Here is a 20,436-nt window from a genome sequence, read left to right as displayed (position 1 = left end):
CCAGGAAAAGAGTAAAAGTGTTTGCTCTTCACCCCCTTATCATACCACCTTGGAAGAACTGAAAATTTACAGGTCCCTACAAGTATCTCTAAAAACAGCTATACAAACCCCCAAAGCTTGGGACAGTACATTCTCCACATTGGAAGCTGACTCTTAACCTTAACAAAGAGTTTAAAACTCAAGTAATTGGCTGGGATCATGAGCAAGCAGCACAAAAAGAGTCAGACCATAGAATCTTACTTTGGTGAAAAAGAAGATCAAAATATACAACCAGAAGAAGACAACAAAGTCAAAGCTCCTACATCCAAAGCCTCCAAGAAAAATATGAATCAGTCCCAGGCCTTGGAAGAGCTCAAAAAGGATTTTGAGACAAGTAAGGGAAGCAGAGGAAAAACTGAGAGTGATGCAAGAAAATCATGAAAAACAAGTCAACAGCTTGCTAAAGGAGACCCAAAAAAATACTGAAGAAAATAACACCTTAAAAAATAGCCTAACTAGGGGCAGCTAGGTGGTGCAGTGGATAGAGCTCTGGCCTTCGAGTCAGGAGTGAGTTCAAATCCAGTCTCAGACACATGTCACTTACTAGCTTTGTGACCCTGGGCAAGTCACTTAACCTCGACTGCCTCACCAAAAAGCAAAAATAAAAATAAAAATAGCCTAAAACCAAATGGCAAAAGAGGTCCAAAAAGCCAATGAGGAGAACAATGCCCTAAAAAGAAAAACTGGCCAAATGGAAAAGGAAGTCCAAAAGCTTACTGAAGAAAATACTTCCTTAAAAATTAAAATGGAGCAATAGGAAGACAGTGACTTTATGAGAAATCACGACACAGTAGAACAAATCCAAAAGAATGAAAAATTAGAAAACAATGTGAAATATCTCACTGGAAAAACAACTGACCTGGAAACTAGATCCAGGAGAGAGAATTTAAAAATTATTGGACTATCTGAAAGCCATGATCAAAAAAAGAGCCTCAACATCTTTCAAGAAATTATCAAGGAAAACTGCCCTGATATATTAGAACCAGAGGGCAAAATGGGAAATGGAAAGAATCCACAGATCTCCTCCTGAAAGAGATCCTCAAAGGAGAAAACTCCTAGGAATATTATAGCCAAATTCCAGAGTTCCCAGGTTAAGGAGAAAATATCACAAGCTGCCAGAAGGAAACAGTTCAAGTACTGTGGAAACACAATAAGGATAACACAAGATTTAGCAGCTTCTACGTTAAAGGACTGCAGGGCATGGAATATAATATTCTGGAGGGCAAAGGAGATAGGATTACAACCAAGAATCACCTACCCAGCAAAACTGAGTATAATCCTTCAGGGGAAAAAATGGTCATTCAGTGAAATAGAGGACTTTCAAGCATTCTTGACGAAAAGACCAGAACTGAATAGAAAATCTGACTTTCAAATACAGGACTCAAATGGAACATGAAGAGGTAAACAGGAAAGATAAATCATAAGAGACTTATTAAGATTGAACTGTTTACATTCCTGAATGGAAAGGTGATATTTATAACTCAAGAGACGTTTGTCATTATTAGGGTAGTTGGAGGAAAAAACTATATGTATGTATATGTAGATAGACAGATAGAGGTCACAGGGTGAGTTAAAGATTAAGGGGTCATATCTGGAGAATAAAATTAAGGGATGAGAGGGGATTATACTTGGAGAAGAAGAAAGGGAGAGGTAGAATGGGGTAAATTATCTCACAAAAAAAAAACAGAAAAGAAAAGTCTCTTACAGTGGAGGGGAATCAGGGGAAGGTGAGAGGGAATGAGTAAATCTTATTCTCATAAAGATTTGGCTTAAGGAGGGAATAACATACACATTCAACTGGGTATGGAAATCTGTCTTACCCTACAGGAAAATAGGGGGTGAAGGGGACAAGAGAGCAGGGGGATGACAGAGAGGAGGGCAGACTGGGAAAGGGGGTAATCAGAAGCAAATACTTCTGAGGAGGGACAGGGTCAAAAGAAAGAATAGAATAAAGGGGAGGGCAGGATAGGATTAAGGGAAATAGAGTTAGTTTTTCACAACACGTCTACTATGGATGTGTTTTGCATAACTGAACATGTACAACCTATATTGAGTTGCTTGCCTTTTCAATGAGGGTGGGTGGGGAGGGAGGAAGAGAGAAAATTTGAAACCTAAAGTTTTCAAAACATATGTTTAAAAAAAATGTTTTCACATGCTACTGGGAAATAAGAAATACAGGAAATGGGCTCCGGAAGTCTATCCTGCCCTACAGGAAAATAGAAGGGGAAGGGGATAAGAGAAGGGGAGAGAGATAGAAGAGAGGACAGACTAGGGGAAGGGATATTCAGAATGCATGCCATCTTGGGGTGGGGGAAGGGTGGAGATGGGGTGAAAATTTGGAATTCAAAAACTTGTGGGAATGAATGTTGAAAACTAAAAATAAATAAATTTATATTAAAAAAAGAAAAAAGAAAGTAGCCCACAAAAAAAAGAGGGAAAGGGGCTGGAATAAAACCTGAGACGGCAAAAAAAAAAACCCCTTTATATTTTAACAGCTATACAGCATCAAATATTCTTAATAACATCTGACATTTCAAAAAAGAGCAGGAAGGTAGGAGAAATTCATTTTGGAAAATAATGCCTCCCTTTTGGAAACTGATGCCACCTGTAGGAGAGACTAGGGTGTCAAAAATTTTAAGTATATGCCAATAGTTTACATTTAAAAAGCAGTTCTTCACAACTGTCCTATAAGGTTTAAAGTATATTATCTCCATTTTACAGAAAAGGCTCAAAGCATTTAAGTGACTCACCTACTAAATCACTTAGCAGGTGTTAACTCAGTGTTAATATATAAGGTGGATTCAAACCCAGATCTTCTGATTCCAGAACTACTCTTTCCATTAAACTATGCAGGGAGTAAGTAGAAAGAGACCAGCTGGAAGCAAGGATGATGAAACCTGATGATTTGAGGGAGGGGGTGTGGAAGGGGTCTCAAAAGTCACAGGGCAAAAGGCCGTTGAGATGTGAAAAGCCTCAGAATGGCTCTGTAATTTAGAAATACAGAATATTTTTAGGAGTACTTCAGTACAGTAAGGGAAGATGGCAATAGGAATTGGAGCAAAAATACAGAAAGGGGCCAACGTAGTCCTAAAGGCAAACTCCTCTTATCTGGAAATTTAGTCAAAGGATGACAATGTACCAGGAAATTTGGAGGAAGCTTTCTTCCTCCTTCCCCATTCTATAATACATGACCAACACTCAGGACCCAGACCTCAGTTCAATCCTACTAGTACTATCTAGCTAGCTTTTCATTATAGATGAATTAGAAAACTATCTGCAAATTCAGAGATAGTCATTACCATGAAAAACCAATGTGGGCAGCTGTGGCAGGCTATAAAACTAAAACATTCTGAAGAAACCGAACTGAAGAGTGAAGCTGACCATGAAGAAAGAAGCATAAAACACTTCCCCACAATAGTTGAGTGTGGCGAACTTTGTCAAGATCAATTCTTTGACACCCTGTTGCTTACCTTGTTAGCAAACTGCTACAACTTGATCACTTTTCTCAAACTTTTGTTTTGATCCTAGTTTTTAATATATTTCCACTACAGATAAATTTTTTCTCCTCTGATCCTTCAACTTTTCCAACCCATGTCCGTACTACTATACTAGACATATAGCAAACATCCTATTGGCACAGGAACTTTCTGGCTGCAATGTCTCCCAAATTGAGAAGGTATCAATCATTCAGTCAACAGTACACCAAGCACCATTTATCACACGCTGCCTTTTACAAAATTCATTCTGCACTGCAAACAAATGACTTATAAATGAACTTTTTTCTTTTTTTCTTTTTTTTTTTTGGTGACGCAATTGGGGTTAAGTGACTTGCCCAGGGTCACGCAGCTAGTAAGTATCACGTGTCTGATTTGAACTCATGTCCTCCTGACTTCAAGGCCAGAGCTCTATCTACTGAGCCACTTAGCTGCCCCTACAAATGAACTTCCGAAAATTAAATATTTAAGATTGAGGATTACCTTACCAGGTACAGGCATATACAATGTGAGACAGAAGGAGTTTTTATTTTTCAAAAGTAATAATATTTTTGGCAATAAGCTGTACATTCTTCACACACACACACACACACACACACACACAGTATTTCAAACAGGTATGAGGTTCACTGTATTTTAAACATGTCTTTGTATCACTGTTCCACTAGTTTGAATTCAGAATGAGACCCAAGCATATGGGTAATAACTGAAGTATAAAAATATAGTACACAGGTGATGACAACAGTGTTATTTATGTAAATTTTAATAAGACTCAGTGTGTTCTTTAAAAGCAAAGTTTTTTCAATAAGTTTGGCAATTTTGATGAAAATTAAAAGGTATCTTTTACTCTTATATATTTGAATTGCTCTTTTCTTCAAAAAATAAAAATGCTAAATTCAACCTTTTTAAACAAAAAGGAAATAAAATCACACCAACTTTTGATCTTAATGGCACAGTAACTTTCCTGTTGACATACTGCCCTGCCTCCTAAACCAGGAACCTGCTCAGTCACAGGTCATAAGAGTACACTAACTTTGGAACACAATGGAAAAAACATTTGGACTTGGAGTCAGAAGAGTTGAGCTTAAGTTCCTGCACTGTCAAGATGTGAAAATTAGCAAAGCAATTAACTTCTTTAAACCTGTGGATACTTCTCTATCTTTTTTTTTTAAATAGTCATAGGAGTAATAATATCTGTGCTACCTCTATCTGAGAGGTTTACTGTGAGGAAAGCACTTCATGAACTTTAAAGTTCTATAAAAATGTGTAATTTTTAAATGATGTCAAATTTACAGACAAAAAACCAAAAGATTAGTTAAGTAATTTGCCCAAGATTATACAAAGTTGAAAACGCTGATTTTTCCTACAAAAAGTACATTACTATTTGATATACCTAGAATATATATGCTCAACTATGATACTTATCAAGTTATTTAGAAGTAAATAATTTGTGAACCAACAAAATTACTGCTGATTTGCCTCACCTTTTTGATTATTGTCATCTTCAAAGTTGTTTTATTCAATTTCTATTAAAGCCTTTCCCTGAAGTCTCATTATGGAATGAGGGTAGTACTCTAAGCTCTCAAAGGCTATACAAGTAGAAGGAATCTTCTGGCAGGGTTCTTAAAGACCCCAATGAGATAATTTATGTTATGTAATTTGCAAATCTTAAAGGACTTTAAAAAAATAATAATGATCTAAAAAAGGGTAAAAATAATCAAGAGGCAGACAAATGACAGACTCGGATTAGCACTCATTCTGGAGATATGAAATATGACTATAAAGTATGATTTTTAAACATATCAGAATTTGTAGATCCAAATGATTTTTATCTCTTTCAAAAGAAGCATCCTGAAAAACTAAACACTTATTCTTTATTCCTATGAAGCTGCTATTATTTCAAACATTTTAGGAGATCCTTTTTTTGAAATTATCTTCATAATATATGTCACATTCTTTTGAATATCTTTAGTAGCAGCAAATTGATCAGCCTTCTAAATCAAAAACACATTTCACCGATCTACAGATTTTCAAAAGCAGAAAGTACCTCAGTGGCCACCTTGTTCAATCCATATCTGAAAACTCCCACTACAATACCCGACAAGTGGTGATCCAGCCTCTGCTGGAAAAGCTCTAATGGTGAAACCCAGGACCTTCTAAGTCAGTCCATTCCCCTTCCACTAAAATATACAAAGCATTCCATCAGGCAAACAAAGAAAAAAATTAAATTCTTAGTATTTTCAAAGACCTTAAATTCTACCAGGGAAAGACAAGCACATAATTATCAAAATAATCTAAGAAGAAAAAGAGAACTAACAAATGGAGGAACTGAAAAAGCCTTTGTGGCCCCAGAGGTGTCTAAACCTTGAATGAAGATAATGAGGAGGAATACGTAGGAATGTCATCCAGGCAAAGAAAATGGAGGGTAGAATGGCAACTTTGGAGAATAGCTAGTAAACTAGTATGCCTTAATCACAGAATATATGAAGACAAATATTAAAGTCCAAAAAGGTAGATTGAAACCAAAATTATGGAAGTCTTTAAATGCTAGGCTCATTTTATACTTTTATTGTAGGAAAAACAGGGAGCCACTAAAAAAATTCTGAGCAGAGGAATGAGTCAATGTGTCTCAGGAAAATAATTTTTGTGGTTATGTGAAAGATGGATAAGAGGGGGGGAAGGAAATTGAAAGGAGGTCAAATCGGAATTGTAATACATATAAGCCAAGCAAAAAGAAATGGGGCTCTAAGCCGGGGCAGTGGCTCCATGAGTAGAGAAAAGGGTAAAAATGGCATTTTTTTTCAGTCTGGTAGAATCAACAAAACTCAGCAACTGATATGGGGGGGTGGGGGTGGGAGGAAGAGTCAAGGATGACTTTGAGAGAGCAAACTGTTAAGATGATCAACAGAAATAAGGAAATGGGGGGGGGTTGGGCACACTTATAACAGAAAAATAATTGGTTGTATTTTGGACACACTGTCTTTAAGATGCTGATGACCCATCAAGGTACAAACATCCAACACAAAGATGGACACACAACAGAAGAGTTCATAACAGAGAGAATTTAAGTCTATATGTATAGATTTAGGAATCATTTGTACAGATATAATTGAGCCTAAGAAAGCTAATGAGATCACCACTCAATCAATCAGCATTTATTAAGCACTCACTATGTGACAGAACTTTGCTAGTGGCAAAGTACAAAAAGAAGATGGAACCCTTGAGGGCATACATACTTACTGGGCAAGAGACAAATGATCTAGGAAAGGAGACTGAAAAGAAAGGTTCAGACAGGTAGGATGAGAACCAGGAGAAAACAATGTCACAGAAACCAAAGAAAGCATCTGGGAAAATATGGTAGGTGATAGCTACAGAAACTCAATCAGGATGAGAACCTAGAAAAAGGTCACTAAACTTCACAGTTTTAGCAGAGTGAGAGGCTTGGAAGCTAGATAAAGGGGTGGAGAAGTAAGCAGGAAGTAAGGAAGAAGAGGCAATGAACTGGAGGTAGTGTTTTCTAGGACTCTCACTACAAAAGGGAAGAGATGATATGAAAATTTAAGGAGATGGCAACATTAACTGACAGATTTTTGTTTGTTTTTCTGGTGAGGCACTTGGGGTTAAGCGCCTTGCCCAGAGTCACACAGCTAGTGAGTGTTATGTGTCTGAGGCCGGATTTGAACTCAGGACCTCCTGACTCCAGGGCCGGTGCTCTATCCACTGTGCCACCCAGCTGCCCCAACAACTGACAGTTTTTTAAAGTTAGGGAGAGATCTAGGTGTTCATTCCAAGTCCATGGAATTTGATTTGATTTTTGGATTCAGCCAAAGTCTAGAACCAAGTTTGGAGAAAATGGTGAGTGATCAAAGTTAGGCAATACCATCTGAGTTTGGGTTTGGGTTTGTTTTTTTAAAGTGTGACCACTACAAAGTAATTAAATTGATTTTCTGCCATAGCTGATAAACTAGCCATACAGGCAATTTCAAAAGAAGAATTTCAAAAACTATTTTGATCAACAGGTGCATTAATATTCAGAACATATAATATTCAAGTAACATTCAGGAACTATAATATTCACTAATAAGATTCAGGGGTATTAATGATATTAAGGAAAACTTAGGTTCTGGGCTATATCTCTGACCTCTCATCCAGGGAAGTCATGATCCCTGATATAAAATATCAGTCAACTTTAAGATACAATAAAACTATGTGCAATTTTAAAAATCAGAATAGAATTTTAAATTGAATTTACATTTGGGGAGAAAAAATCCTTTAAAGAAAAATAATCTCCAGAGTCTGGAGACTCATTCTAAGTTATATCTTCAAGACAAATATCTAGTAATAGGTAAATTAGCAACCCCACTACCATCATGCAAAGAAATGAATTCAAGATGAAATTCCTGTACAAAATGCCAAGATGAGCCTTCCTTATGTTGAATTCTATAACATATATTACATCAAAGCCTACATATAAAAGGCACCTAATAAATATAACTGTTGAATTTTAATGAGGAAAAGCAAGAAGGAACGGATATTCCACAAACAATATTATATTGAGAAAAAAGGCATCAAAAGCTAACCATATCAAAACTTTGCTAACTAGCCAAGGGGCATTTCCCTCAAATATGGAAAGGCTATACTTATATTTAGTAACTATGTAAAAAATGTGCTTATATTCATTAAAAGCAACTAAAATAATGTCATCTTAGATCACTTCCACTCCTAGATCTGTAACTGTGGGATCAATAGTATTTCCTAAAAAGCTGAAATTCCTTATTTACTTTTAGGGTACAGATATGAAACAAATTCAAGAAAATGTCTAGAGAAAGTCTTTATGATCAATAAGGGTTTAAATGCAATTCAACATTAAATGATAAAATTTCACCATTGCCTGTGGTCATTTATTCAGTTTATGGATTATATAGATCCCATTTGCTTCTTCCTTTTCCCTCAAGCTGTCAAAGTTTAGATAATTTCATTGCTCCTTTGCATCTATATCAGAGGATTAGCAGGGTAAGGAAGCTGAAACTTAAAACAATTGCATTTTAGTAGCTTAAACTTTAAAAAACAAAGCCAAAAGCATTAGATAAAAATGATGTTTAATTTATCCATTATATCCATCTCCTCTTAGAACAGCTATGAGAAGATAAAATCCACCATTATAAAGGTAACAAGATGTTTTCCTTTTATACATCAAAAATAGGATACTATGATTATCTTTTACTAGTCTATATTCCACTAGTACCTTAAGTATTTGACTGCTCACAATGATTTGTTAATAAAGGCTAAAATTTTCCCCAAAAGTATTTTAACTGAATTACAAAATATACTTTGTATAGTTGTCCTATGTCTCAAAATCCAACAGTCTAAAAAGATTTATAGCCTCCTGGCCTGCCTTTTCCACTGGAGAAAATCCATTTAAGAACAGTCCCTTTCTAAATCACTTACTCAAAATATTTACCAGGAACTGGAAGTCATTTTACATATCCATGAGAGTCCTACACTTGCTAACCTTGTATGCAAAATTAATACTAACAAAAAGTTATAAACCACAAAAAAGTAATTTTGCACCATATCTGATACTTACAGACAACAGCTACTGAGGCTGCTCTAGGAATATAAGAAGGCAATTTTGCTTATATTTTCTCTAAATCCAAATAAGCATAGGGTGGATAGCTTTCAGAGTATTCCAAATAAATGTATCCTTTGGATTTTACCTACCCTAGCATTAAAATAAAACAACCTATTACTCTTAAGAGACATTACAGTCTTTCCTGTATCTCATCAGAGGTCATAAATTAGTATCAAAAGCAGAACATTTTACTACAAAATAAGGTAAAAGAATAAATTTGGCTCACAAATAATGTTGTTCAGTTGTTTTTCAGTCATGTACAACTCTTCATGACCCCATTTTGGGGTTTTCTTGTCCGAGATACTGAAGTGCCATTTCCTTCTCCAACTCATTGTACAAATGAGGAAACTGAGGCAAACAGGGTTAAGTGATTTGCCGGGGTCATACAACTAGTCAGTGTCTGAGGCCACATTTGAACTCAGGAAGATGTCTTCCTGATTCCAGGCCCAGAACCCTATTCACTTAGCCACCTAGCTGTTCACAAAGGCTTCCCCAGATGGGAACAGTGAGAATACCAGATATCTCTAAAGCTCCTGTTTTCACCAGTTCAGACGGCAACAAAAATAATAATAACAATAATAATAACAAAATAAAAGTTTACCAACAAGAAACAACACCAGTTTCTTTTTTAGGATCACAGATGGAGAGTTAGGAGACCTTAAGAGGTCAAGCATCTAGTCCAATCCCCTTATTTTTCAGGGGAAAAAAGTACAAAATGATGAGATACAAAGTTCCCTTGCTTAAACATGGCCCTGCCTAGAGAATGGCCATTTGATTTGACTAACACAGGGGAATTCCTGAGCGAGCCAACTCCTTCTAATAATGCAAGTGGGTACCTTTTCTGCAAGTATGGAGTTGCCTAGAGCACTGAAAGGTTACCCAGGAGTCTCACAATAATAAGCACAGAGATGGATCCAAGTCCTCCTGACTCCAAAAAAGCCAACTCTCCATCCACTACATCATGCTAACTCTTTGTGGCCATGAATTGAAAAAATAAAAGTTATTTGACTTTACACTGTAAAAATGTTTCAAAAACTTTTTTGAGAACTTTAAATACAATCCACTGGTAACATTTTGTAAACAACAAAGAAATGCACTTCAATTCAGATCAGTCACGAAACAAAAACTGAAGAAGTCCCTTATTTTGGATGTCTTAAATAAGGAATGGGCTATCCTTGTTTTACTTCAAGACATCTCCCCCAAAAAATTTATATGCAATTTTAAAAGTTAATTTAAATTGTTTTGAAATTTGAAGTACTCACACTTATGGGTAACTGAAGACAACCTAAAAATATTGCTTGGAACCAGGCTTGGAAATTGCCAGTTTACCCAAAAATTAAAATTGCACATTACAATTTAATACAGTTTTGGCAAATACAATCCAAAATTTAAAAAAAAAAGGCTTTCCTCTCATGATTGACCTACCTAAAACCTTGTTATTATAAATACAAAAGGGAAGAGGAGGGAAACAGAGGACCTTTGATGTCTTCAGTGAAAAAATTCCTGATGTGGAAATTCCCTCTCACCTTATAAGTGTAATCCCTGGGCAAGTCACTTAAAACCTCTCTAAGGTTCCCCGCATCTGTAAAGTGAAGATAGTAGCACCTACCTCTCACACTGTTGTGAGCATAAAAATGACAGTATTTGTAAAGCATGTATGCTCTATAAATGCTGGCCAGACAAGCAGGCAACATTTCTGTAACAGCCTTAGAGAACTGTCTAGGTCACTAAGGCATTAAGTGACTTGCCCAAGATCCACAGAGGCAGAGAATCAGAAAAAGGACTATGACCCAAGTATCCTAAACTCCAAAGCTTTATCTCTATATACAATAAGCTGCCTCTCTACCCCTCTATACAATAGCTAGACGACCTGAAATTAAGATGCAATAAAACGACAGGCATTTAATAGAAATTTGCATTCCATTTTGGCACAAAATAACCGTGTGATCCCTCAGAATGATAGTTATCAAAGTTTTTAATTATTCAAATATTAATATTTAAATGTAAATATTAAAATATTTAATTAAAAACATTTAAAGTTATATTTGAGCATTGAAATTACTACATAAGCTAAGAAAAAATGAAGCTAACAGGTATTTACATAGTGACAGGAAAACAAAATTATAATTTCTTAACCAAATGTCGAATTTTAAAGTTACATCAAATGACAAAAAAAAAAGCTTAACCCTGCCCTTTCACTTAAATTCAAAACAATTTTACAAGGTGATTACATGCTATAACTATTCCTTGACCTCTTCATCTGATTAGTTGTTAAGACTATTCTCTGACCCCCTTCTAATTTCCTTGGGTCATCAAGCTCTTAAGAGATGAAAACAGAAGCACGTGACTCAAGTTTGTCCAACACTTTCTTTTCCAAAGCTGAGCGCAGCTGTACTAGGGCTGGGGGGAGGGAGGAGGAACTTTTAAGAGAATGATGCCTGGGCGAGTAAAAAGCTCATCAGCATCCTCCTCCCCCAAGAAATGGGGCCAGAAGTGAATTGGCTGCGTCGGGGGGTCGCAGGGGAAGGAGAGAAAATACCGAAAGAATAACTAGGAGAGCCTAGGAATCAGACGAGGCAAGAGGGCAGGGGCTGCGAAGCAGCACGTCCCCGAGGATTCCCTAACCACGTGCGAACTGGCATGGACAAAAGAAAGCGGGTGAAGTTACTGCTCGCCCCCTGCTTTTCCTTTTCACCACGTAAAATGGGGTGCAAGGGGGTACACGGGGTAACCAGGTGCAGACGTGCAGACCTCCAATTTCTAGGGTCAAATGGAAGGGGCGGGGCTGACCAGGCCTGCCCTAGGGGCGGAGGAGAAAGGCGGAAGTACGGGAATGGGCAACTCGGGGTCCAGGGGAAATGGATAAGGAGTACGAAAGGAGTGACGAGAGTGGCGAGGGATGCGGGGAGAGGCCTGGGGAAGGAGTTAAAGAGCTTTGGGTTTTTACCTTTTCCTGCTCCTCCCGGAGCCTCACCACATGCTCCGAGCGGAGCGGCTGCGTGGAGGAGGCGGCGGCAGCGAGGCTGGGCCGAGGCTGGGCCTCCATGGCCGTGCAGGGGGCGCTGGGGCTCGGGAGGACGCGGTTGGGGTAGAGTTGGGGGAAGGCCACCGAGGGCCTCCAAGGGGCTACTGAGTCCTATAGCAGTGTTTATGGAGGCGGCGGCTGCTCGTCCAGGTGCGCGTCCTGCCCCGGCCTCTGCCGCTTGTCCACCTGCAGCCCCGCACGGCCCCTCGCGCCGGGCCCGCCGCCGAGGCCGGGGATGAGGCGGAAGCAGAGGCCGAGTCGGAGGCGGAGAGGGCTCGGGACGGGCTTAGGGCTGCGGCGGCAGCTGCTCCTGTCCGGGGTGGCCGGGCCCGCATCTCACACTAGCATTATCGGCAGCGTCGCCACCGGCTCGGGGAAGTCGAGCTGGAGGCGCGAGGTGGGACAGGGCCCGAGGGCAGGATTTGCAGAGGCGGGCGGCAGCCTCGCGCTGTCCGCACCTCCGAGAGCCAGGCCACGCCCCCCTGGCCCCGCCCCGGCCAGAGGCCCCGCCCCGCCGTCCGCGCTGCAGTCTGGGAAGCGGCGGCGAGGGCCTGCCTCCCTAGGTCCGCTGCTCTACGGGCCCCTGGGCTTCCCACTGCGCCTGCGCTGCAGCCTTGCTCACGCCGCCGTCCCCAGTGAGATGCTTTCTTTGGGTCTGCTCCCTTCTCCAGGTGTTTGTCAGATGGCTGGGAGGATGGCTGGGAGGAGGGGCTCTGCACTGTGTTTGAGTGGAGCTGTGTTGGCTAATTAATGCCTCTTGATTTACGTTAGAGGTAGAGATGGGAAAACAGACTTTAGATCAGGGATTCATAACTTGACTTCACCAGACTGCCAAAGCGGCCCATGACAGAAAAAAGGTTTTCAGAGCTAGAAGGAACCTTCTGCTACAATACCCTCCTCTGCCCCTCCACCAACACACACACACACACACACACACACACACACACACACACACACACGTTTTACAGCTGGGGAAACAGACCTAGATAGGGACCATAACTCCCCCAAGATTTAACAGCAACTTAAGTGATAAAGATGGTACCATACAAAATACAGATCTTCCAAGTCCCTTCCAGGAATTTTTCTACCTCATAGCAGTATCCACAGGCCTAGAGAAGGGACTTCACTCTTCAGAGTACATGTAATAAGTATCTACCTCCCTCTCCCATTCACATTCCCTCCCCTTGGTAATCCAAGAATAATCATTTATTAAGTAAATAATAAGTGATAAGCACCATTAAGCACTAATGAGAAAAAGACCTATGAAAAACAGTAAACCACCCTCAAGGAGCTTACAACCCATCTAGAGGAGACAGCAAGCAGGTAGGTATGTAGCTACATACAAAAAGAGATAGAAGGCATTTGAGAGGGAAAATACAGTAGCAGCTGGGGGAACTTATCTTTGAAAAAAAATGGGTTTCTAAAAAATAGAGGGGAGGAAGGAGGGTGTTCTAAGCCTGAGGATCAACCAGGACAAATTCACAGAGAATAAGGATGGTATGCCCTATTTCTGTGAAGCAAGTTTGGCTGAACCGAATGTGTGTGAATCCCCTGGAGAAGGAAATGGCAAACCACTCCAATATCTTTGCCAGGAAAACCCCATGGACAGTGATGAGGTCACGAAGAGTCAAACACAACTGAACAATGTGTGTGAAAGGGAGTTAAGTATGATAAGGTTGGAAAAATAGGTTAGGACTAGCTTGTGAAAGGTTTTAAATGCCAAAAAAAAAAGTTTAACACATTTAAGTGCTTACTGTAATAAAGCCTGGGAATACAAATCTAGCATAGAGACTCTGCTGCTGGTATTTGCAGAGTCTCAGGGATTCTTTCACTCCTTACTCTGTACGAAAACCAGAGACCCAGGACCAGGTTTATTCATGAGGAGCCATGGCCTTTAATGAAAGGGATTAGGCTACTCTCCCTCCACCTATACACGTTGGCTAATCAAACACCTGGGACCCTTCTACTTTTGGTCCTAGGGTTTCCCTTCTAAAAGGGAAAAAGTAAAATATATGTGCCATGCACAAGCTATATGAAATGCACAGTTGTAGAACACACAATTTATTTCTGCACAGAATGAAATGATATCCTAAAAGGAACAGAATGCTTATTTCAGAATGAATTCAAAATTTAATAAATTTCAGAATAAATTCAGAATTTAAATAGAATTCAGCAACTTAACTACTAGTACAATCAGCTGAAAGGGTAATGTTCAAGCCTTGGTTAGGACATAAACAATTTCTTAAGGCAGTTAATTAGTGCAAATTACATTTGCACTTCTGTTAGCACTATTCAATCAAACAACCAAGCTTGGCTTTCTTTTGGGTAGCCTTTCTCTCCAGTGTTTCTTCTGCCATCAGCCACTGCCACCCTAGGAAAACTGCAGCCACTAGAAGGCCTTTCAGGACCCTTCTATCCTTTCAGGACTTACAAGGTCAACGCCCTGCATATATCCAACTTAAAGTTGTTACTCTATCACCTATTTAGGGAAGGAAACACAAAACAGAAGAAAAGACAGTCAAAACACTCAGCATAAGCCCAGCTATTTGAGTTAATTCACACTCTACATGAGGGATGGCCCCTACCAACGTAGTTTAGAACATAATCCAATTTATATTTGATCCTAGAGGTGATAGAAAAAATATTAAGTTCTGACTATATGTAAGATAGTAAACAACTCATAAATTCTCCAACTCTTAGAATCACTCCTGGTTCTTTCCTCTCAGAAGTCCCCCAAAATACTCCTTTGGTAAAATCAGATTCATTTGAATAATGGGATTAGGCAGCCAGATTACAGAGGGTTGAGAAGTGTGTGAGAGGAAAGAAAATAGAAGCAATAAATTTGGAGAGCTCTTTCTAGGAATTTGGTTGAGGGAAGAAAAAAAAGATACAGGAAAATAGCTTGTGGGATGATAGAGTAAGAAGGGGAAAACTTGGGCATTTTTGTAGGAAGTAGGAAAGGAGCCAACATAGGGAGATATTGAAGAGTAGAGAGAGAGGAAATGATTGTGGAGATGATCTACTAGAGATAGTAGAAAAAATTAGAATCAGTGGTACATATAGAGGGGTCGGCCTTAGGGAGGAAAAGGGCCACCTCTTTATCAGAGACTGGAATTAAAAAGGAGAGAGTGGGAGATGATGACAAGGAGTTGAGTAATGAAGGAAGAATTCATCAATAAATCAAAAGGTTTTTATTAAGTATTTACCATGTGCTAAGCACTAGATGAAGCACTCAAGGAATTCAAATCTTCTGATTGAGGGAGATTGCACAAATGGGGGTGGGGGGAAGCTATAGGTCAGATATGAAGGCCCAGGAATCCTAAGATGAATTGACAGGTGAGTTGACAATGCTTGGGTTCTGGAATACATAATGGTAGGGTAGATAGTAAGAAGGAGAAAAAAGGCCTCTGTTTTCTTAGCAAAATATGAGGCAAGATCCTCCACTGAGAGGGTGGGGTGGAACTGGACAGCATAGGAGCTTTGCTGAGAAAAGAGGTTTGAAAGTCACTATGGAAAGTGGAATTGATACTCAAATGGGGAGGAATAGGATTTCCTTGCTGCAATGAGGACCCAGTTGAGAGTATATGACATTAAATTTGTAATGGATCCAACAAGTATAGTTCTTTTACTGGATGAAAAAATCAGAGTGATCAAAGATTGGGGTTTGACAAGGTGTGAACAATGATAACCCAAGGAGGAAGTAAGCTAGAGATTTGAAAGCAGAGGATAGTATAGAGGTTAATTGGTTGACTGAAGGGTTGAGACTGGGGAAAGAGTAAAGTTAAGGCATTGCTAGGGGTAAGGGGTTGAATGTCACAATGTGGACAAAGAGTAGGGTTTGCAGGAAAATGAACTGGGGAGAGATGGAATGATTGGGTATTATGATTGGACAAAGGAATTTTAGAGTTCTTGATCAGCATAGAGGAAAACTTGTGGGTGATGTCGGTATTGAGGATATGACCATTCTTAAGTGTAGCTGAGATAAAATGGAGGTCATGGGAGTTGAGTAAATTAAGGAAATGGGAGATAAAGATGTGAAACTCATTATTCTAAAAAAAATTCCTCTTCTGAACTTCCCTGTTCTGTAAAGGGTATCACAACATGTAGTGTCATACTTGACTTTTCACTTACTCACCCCACATATCTAATCATTCACCAAATCTTGTCACTTCTGCCTACAATTTAATTGAGAGACCTAGCAACAAGTGTTTATTAAATGTCTACCATGTGCCAAGCACTGTGGTAGGTACTGGAGATAAAAAATATTCGTCTTTCTTTCCTAAACCCTTCTGTCTTTCTAACTTCCGTATTCCCTTTTCCATCATCCTTTGCATGTGCCCCCTTCTCTTCTCTGACCCTGCCACACCCTGTTGAAGGCCCTCATTACACTAAACTATTGGTTGGTCTATTTGCCTGTCAAAAGTCTCTTCCTGCTCCAGTCCAACCTCTGCCAAAGTGATCTTCCTAAAGCATAGTTCTGACCATGTCACGTGCCTCCACCCCAATAAACTCCAGTGGTTCCCCCTCACCTTCAGGATCAAAAATGCCCAATATATTTTTAGCATGCAAAGTCCTTCATAACCTCTCTCCCTTATCCTTACCATTCAGTCTTCTTTTTGATCCAGTCACAGTGGATGAAACTGTAACTTGAACAAGACACTCCCATCTCTGGACTCCCAGCATTTTCTTTAATTGTCCTCCATGTTTGAAATGCTCTCCCTCCTTATCTTCACATCCTGGCTTCCCTAGATTCTTTCAGAAAAATCCCAGCTAAAATCCTACCTTCTATAGGATGCTTTTCCCAATCCCTCTTAATTCTAGTGCCTTCTTTCTGAAATTACCCTCTATTTGTCCTGTCAGTAGTTTGTTTGTACATAGTTATTTGCATGTTGTTTCCCCCATTAGGCTATGAGCTCCTTGAGAGCAGGAACTGTCTTTTTTGAACTCCCAGTGGTTAGCACAAGACTTGGCATACGCAGTAGGTGCTTAAGAAATGTTTACTGACTGACTGACACAAAACAATTCCTAGCCTCAAGGAACATACATCCTAACTATGGAGGGAGTGGAAGAGGGCAAGTATATAAATATATACAGAATAAACATAAAAAATATATAAATGAACACAAGGTAGTTAAATACAGAGTAGCTAAGGAAGGTATCAATAGCTGGGATGATCAGAAAAGTTTCAGGTAGGTCATGCTTATGCTGCATCTTGAAGGAAGAGAGACATTCTCTGAGACAGGAGTGAGGAGAGAGTATAATTTGAGTTTGGGAGACAGGACAAAGGCAGAGAGACAGAAGATGGAATACCATATATGAAGAACAAAAAAAGTTAAGTTGGCTAGATGATAGAGTATGGGAAGAGGGATAATGTATGATGAAACTGGAAAAATAGGTTGAGAACAGGCCCAAAGGGCTTTAAAAGCTAAACTGAAGAGTTCATATTTTATCTTAGCAGCAATAGGAAGCCACTGGAGTTTGATGGGTAGGGGAGTGACAGACATGTCATGGTTAGACATGCACTTTAGGAAAATCACTTTGTCAGCTGTAAGGAATATGATAAAATGAAGAAAACAGAGACTTGAGGCAGAGAGAAGGCCACTGCAATAGTCCAAGTAAGAAGTGATGGAAGGGTAGCAGGCTGGTAGCCCTGTGAGTAGAGAGAAAAACAGGAATAATGTTGTGTTCATACTAGATATCTGGGAGACATCTCAAACTCAACAGGTCCAAAATAGAACTCATTATCTTTCCGAAAAAAAATCTTCCTTTCCTCTTCCACATTTTCCAATTTCTGGCAAAGAAATGGCAATTTTTCTAGTTTCCCAAGTGTCCCAACTTCAAAATTATCTTCAATTCCATGTTCTCCCCCACCCCACATAACCAGTAAGTTGCCAAATCTTGTTTCTACCTTTATGATGTTTCAGCCCTTGTCATAGCCACCACTTCAGTTCAGGTGCTCGTGACTCTTTCCTAGGCTATTACAATGGCCTCCTAATTGGTTTCCCTGTCTCCTTGTCTTTCCCTACTCCAGGCTATCTTCTACACAGATGCCAGAGTATTTTTTCCTTTAGCTCAGATCTGACTGTGTCATTCCCCTACCCAAAGAACTCCTGGTTTTCATGACACTACTGTCCTCCTAGTTATCTCCCCAATCATTCTTCAATCTTCTTTGCTGTATCTTCATCTAGGCCATGCATGCCCACTGACTGTGAGTGTTCCCCAAGACTCTGTCCTGAACCATCTTCTCCCTCTATACTATTTCCTTCGGTGATCTCATCAGCTCACATGGATTCATTCCCTATTGAAATGCTAGGTGGTGCAGTGAAAAGAGTGTACCAGGCCTGGAGTCAGGAAGACTTATCTTCCTGAGTTCAAATTTGGCCTCAGACAGTAGCTCTATGACCCTGGGCAAATCACTTAACCCTGTTTACCTCAGTTTCCTCGTCTGTAAAATGAGTTGGAGAAGGAAATGGTAAACCACTCCAGTACCTTTGCCAAGGAAATATTAAATGGGGTCACAAGTTGGACACAACTGAAGTGACTGAACAAAATTGTAACTATCCAGTTGAATATCCTGTAAACATATCAAAATATGTTTTTTTACAGCAGATCAAAAAAACTGAACTCATCATCTTCTGCCCTAAACCTTCCTCCCTTTCTATTATTGTGAAGGACATCACCATCCTCCCAGACACTCAGTCACACAAGACCCAGGTATCATCTTTGATTCCTCATGCTTGAAGATGTGGGGGAAACCCAGTGAAAATGCCTAGAATCAGGAGATGGAGTGTCCCCAAATCCAATCTGTTGTGAAGGCCTTTTAATTTTATCTTTGTAACCTCTCTCATCTACCACTCCCCCTCTTCTTACATTGCCACATTCTGATCTAGTGCCTCCTTACCTCATGCCTATTCTATTGGAGTAGCCTGCTGGTGGTTTTCTTGCCCCAAGTCTCTCCCCATTCCAATCCATCTTCTACTTAGCTGCCAAAGTGATCTTCCTAAAGCATGAGTCTGGCCAGGTAGCCTATTGAATAAACTACAGTGGCACCCTATCACTCCCAGTATCAAATGTACAACCCTCTGTTTGGCACTGAAGACTCTTCCAAACATTTTCTTACACCTCACTGCCTTCCACATACTCTGTGATCCATTGATGCTGGGCTCCTTACTGTTCATCACCCAAGACAGTCTGTCTCTCCTGATTCCAGCATTTTCACTGGCTCTCCCCCATGCCTGCAGTTTTTCCCTTCCTCATCTCTGTCTCTTGTTCTCCCTAATATCCTTCACGTCCAAGCTAAAATCCTGTCTTTTACAGTAAGCATTTTCAAATCCCCATTAGTGATTTTCTCCAATCTATTCTCTATGTCTTGTTTGTACTTAGTTGTTTGCATGGTATCTCCTCCATTAGGAGAGAAATGATATTTCTCTCTTGTATTAATGATTATTGAATTAGGACCAATGTTTTTTCCCTTTTCTACTTCCTCATCCAGAAATCAGCTAGTAGAGGAAGTCTCTCTCAAACACTTACCCAACCAGAATAGCTGAGATCTAATCAAAAACAGTAAGAGAAATTCTCAATTTGGGCTAATGGGTGCATTCTTGCTCATGGTGTTTACTCAGACAAGTCTGGGAAAATGTGGATCCTCTCTTTTGTTCGACAAGTGATATGGAAATTGGTAAGTCTCTCTGACCAAGACTTGGGTGATCCAAGTCATTTATGCTAAGACCCTCATTATAATGTAGTCCACCTCCCATTATAATATTCATTTTTTGCATTAATTGCTAACCAATCAGAGTTGATTGCCACCTTCAGGAACACCTACTCTTCCAAGGGCATATACACTGTGAGCCTACCACCATGAGGGGTCTTTGGTCTAAGACAGACGGCCAAATGACCATCTTTTTATTAATAAACATGCTAGCCTTATTAATAAAATGATTAAATTACTGAGAGACTACGTCTCTCAAACTTTCTAAAAGTCACAGTTACACTTCAGACTCATTGAGCCTTTCTTTGTATCCCCAACACTTAGGCACATAGTAGATGCTTAAAAGGTACTTATAGATTGACTGATTCTATGGGTCTAAGCCATTCGATCAGTTCCAAACCCAACTAACTATACTATTATTTAGCCTATGGCTGTCTACATCTTCTACAAAAATAATATGAAACACTCATCAGATACTTTGCGAAAATTTAAATAAAGCATTTCTATAGCATTTTCCTGCTCTAAAATTCTACCA

At 39.5% G+C, this 20,436-nt stretch overlaps 1 protein-coding gene across 1 annotated transcript in view; it reads right to left on the bottom strand.

Annotated features, from left to right (window-relative positions):
• Positions 1 to 12,299, bottom strand: part of URI1 (URI1 prefoldin like chaperone) — a 68,194-nt gene extending 55,895 nt beyond the window's left edge. The window contains exon 1 of the mRNA XM_020985065.2: positions 12,113 to 12,299. Coding sequence (XP_020840724.1) covers positions 12,113 to 12,211 — 99 coding nt within the window. The 5' untranslated portion in view covers positions 12,212 to 12,299. The remainder of the gene's footprint in view (positions 1 to 12,112) is intronic.
• Between the last annotated feature and the right edge of the window lie 8,137 nt (positions 12,300 to 20,436).

This window comes from Phascolarctos cinereus, unplaced genomic scaffold (genome assembly GCF_003287225.1).
Source record: "Phascolarctos cinereus isolate Bilbo 61053 unplaced genomic scaffold, phaCin_HiC Scaffold_2;HRSCAF=192, whole genome shotgun sequence".
Taxonomy (NCBI): domain Eukaryota; kingdom Metazoa; phylum Chordata; class Mammalia; order Diprotodontia; family Phascolarctidae; genus Phascolarctos; species Phascolarctos cinereus.
This window is presented reverse-complemented; position numbering and strand designations above follow the sequence as displayed.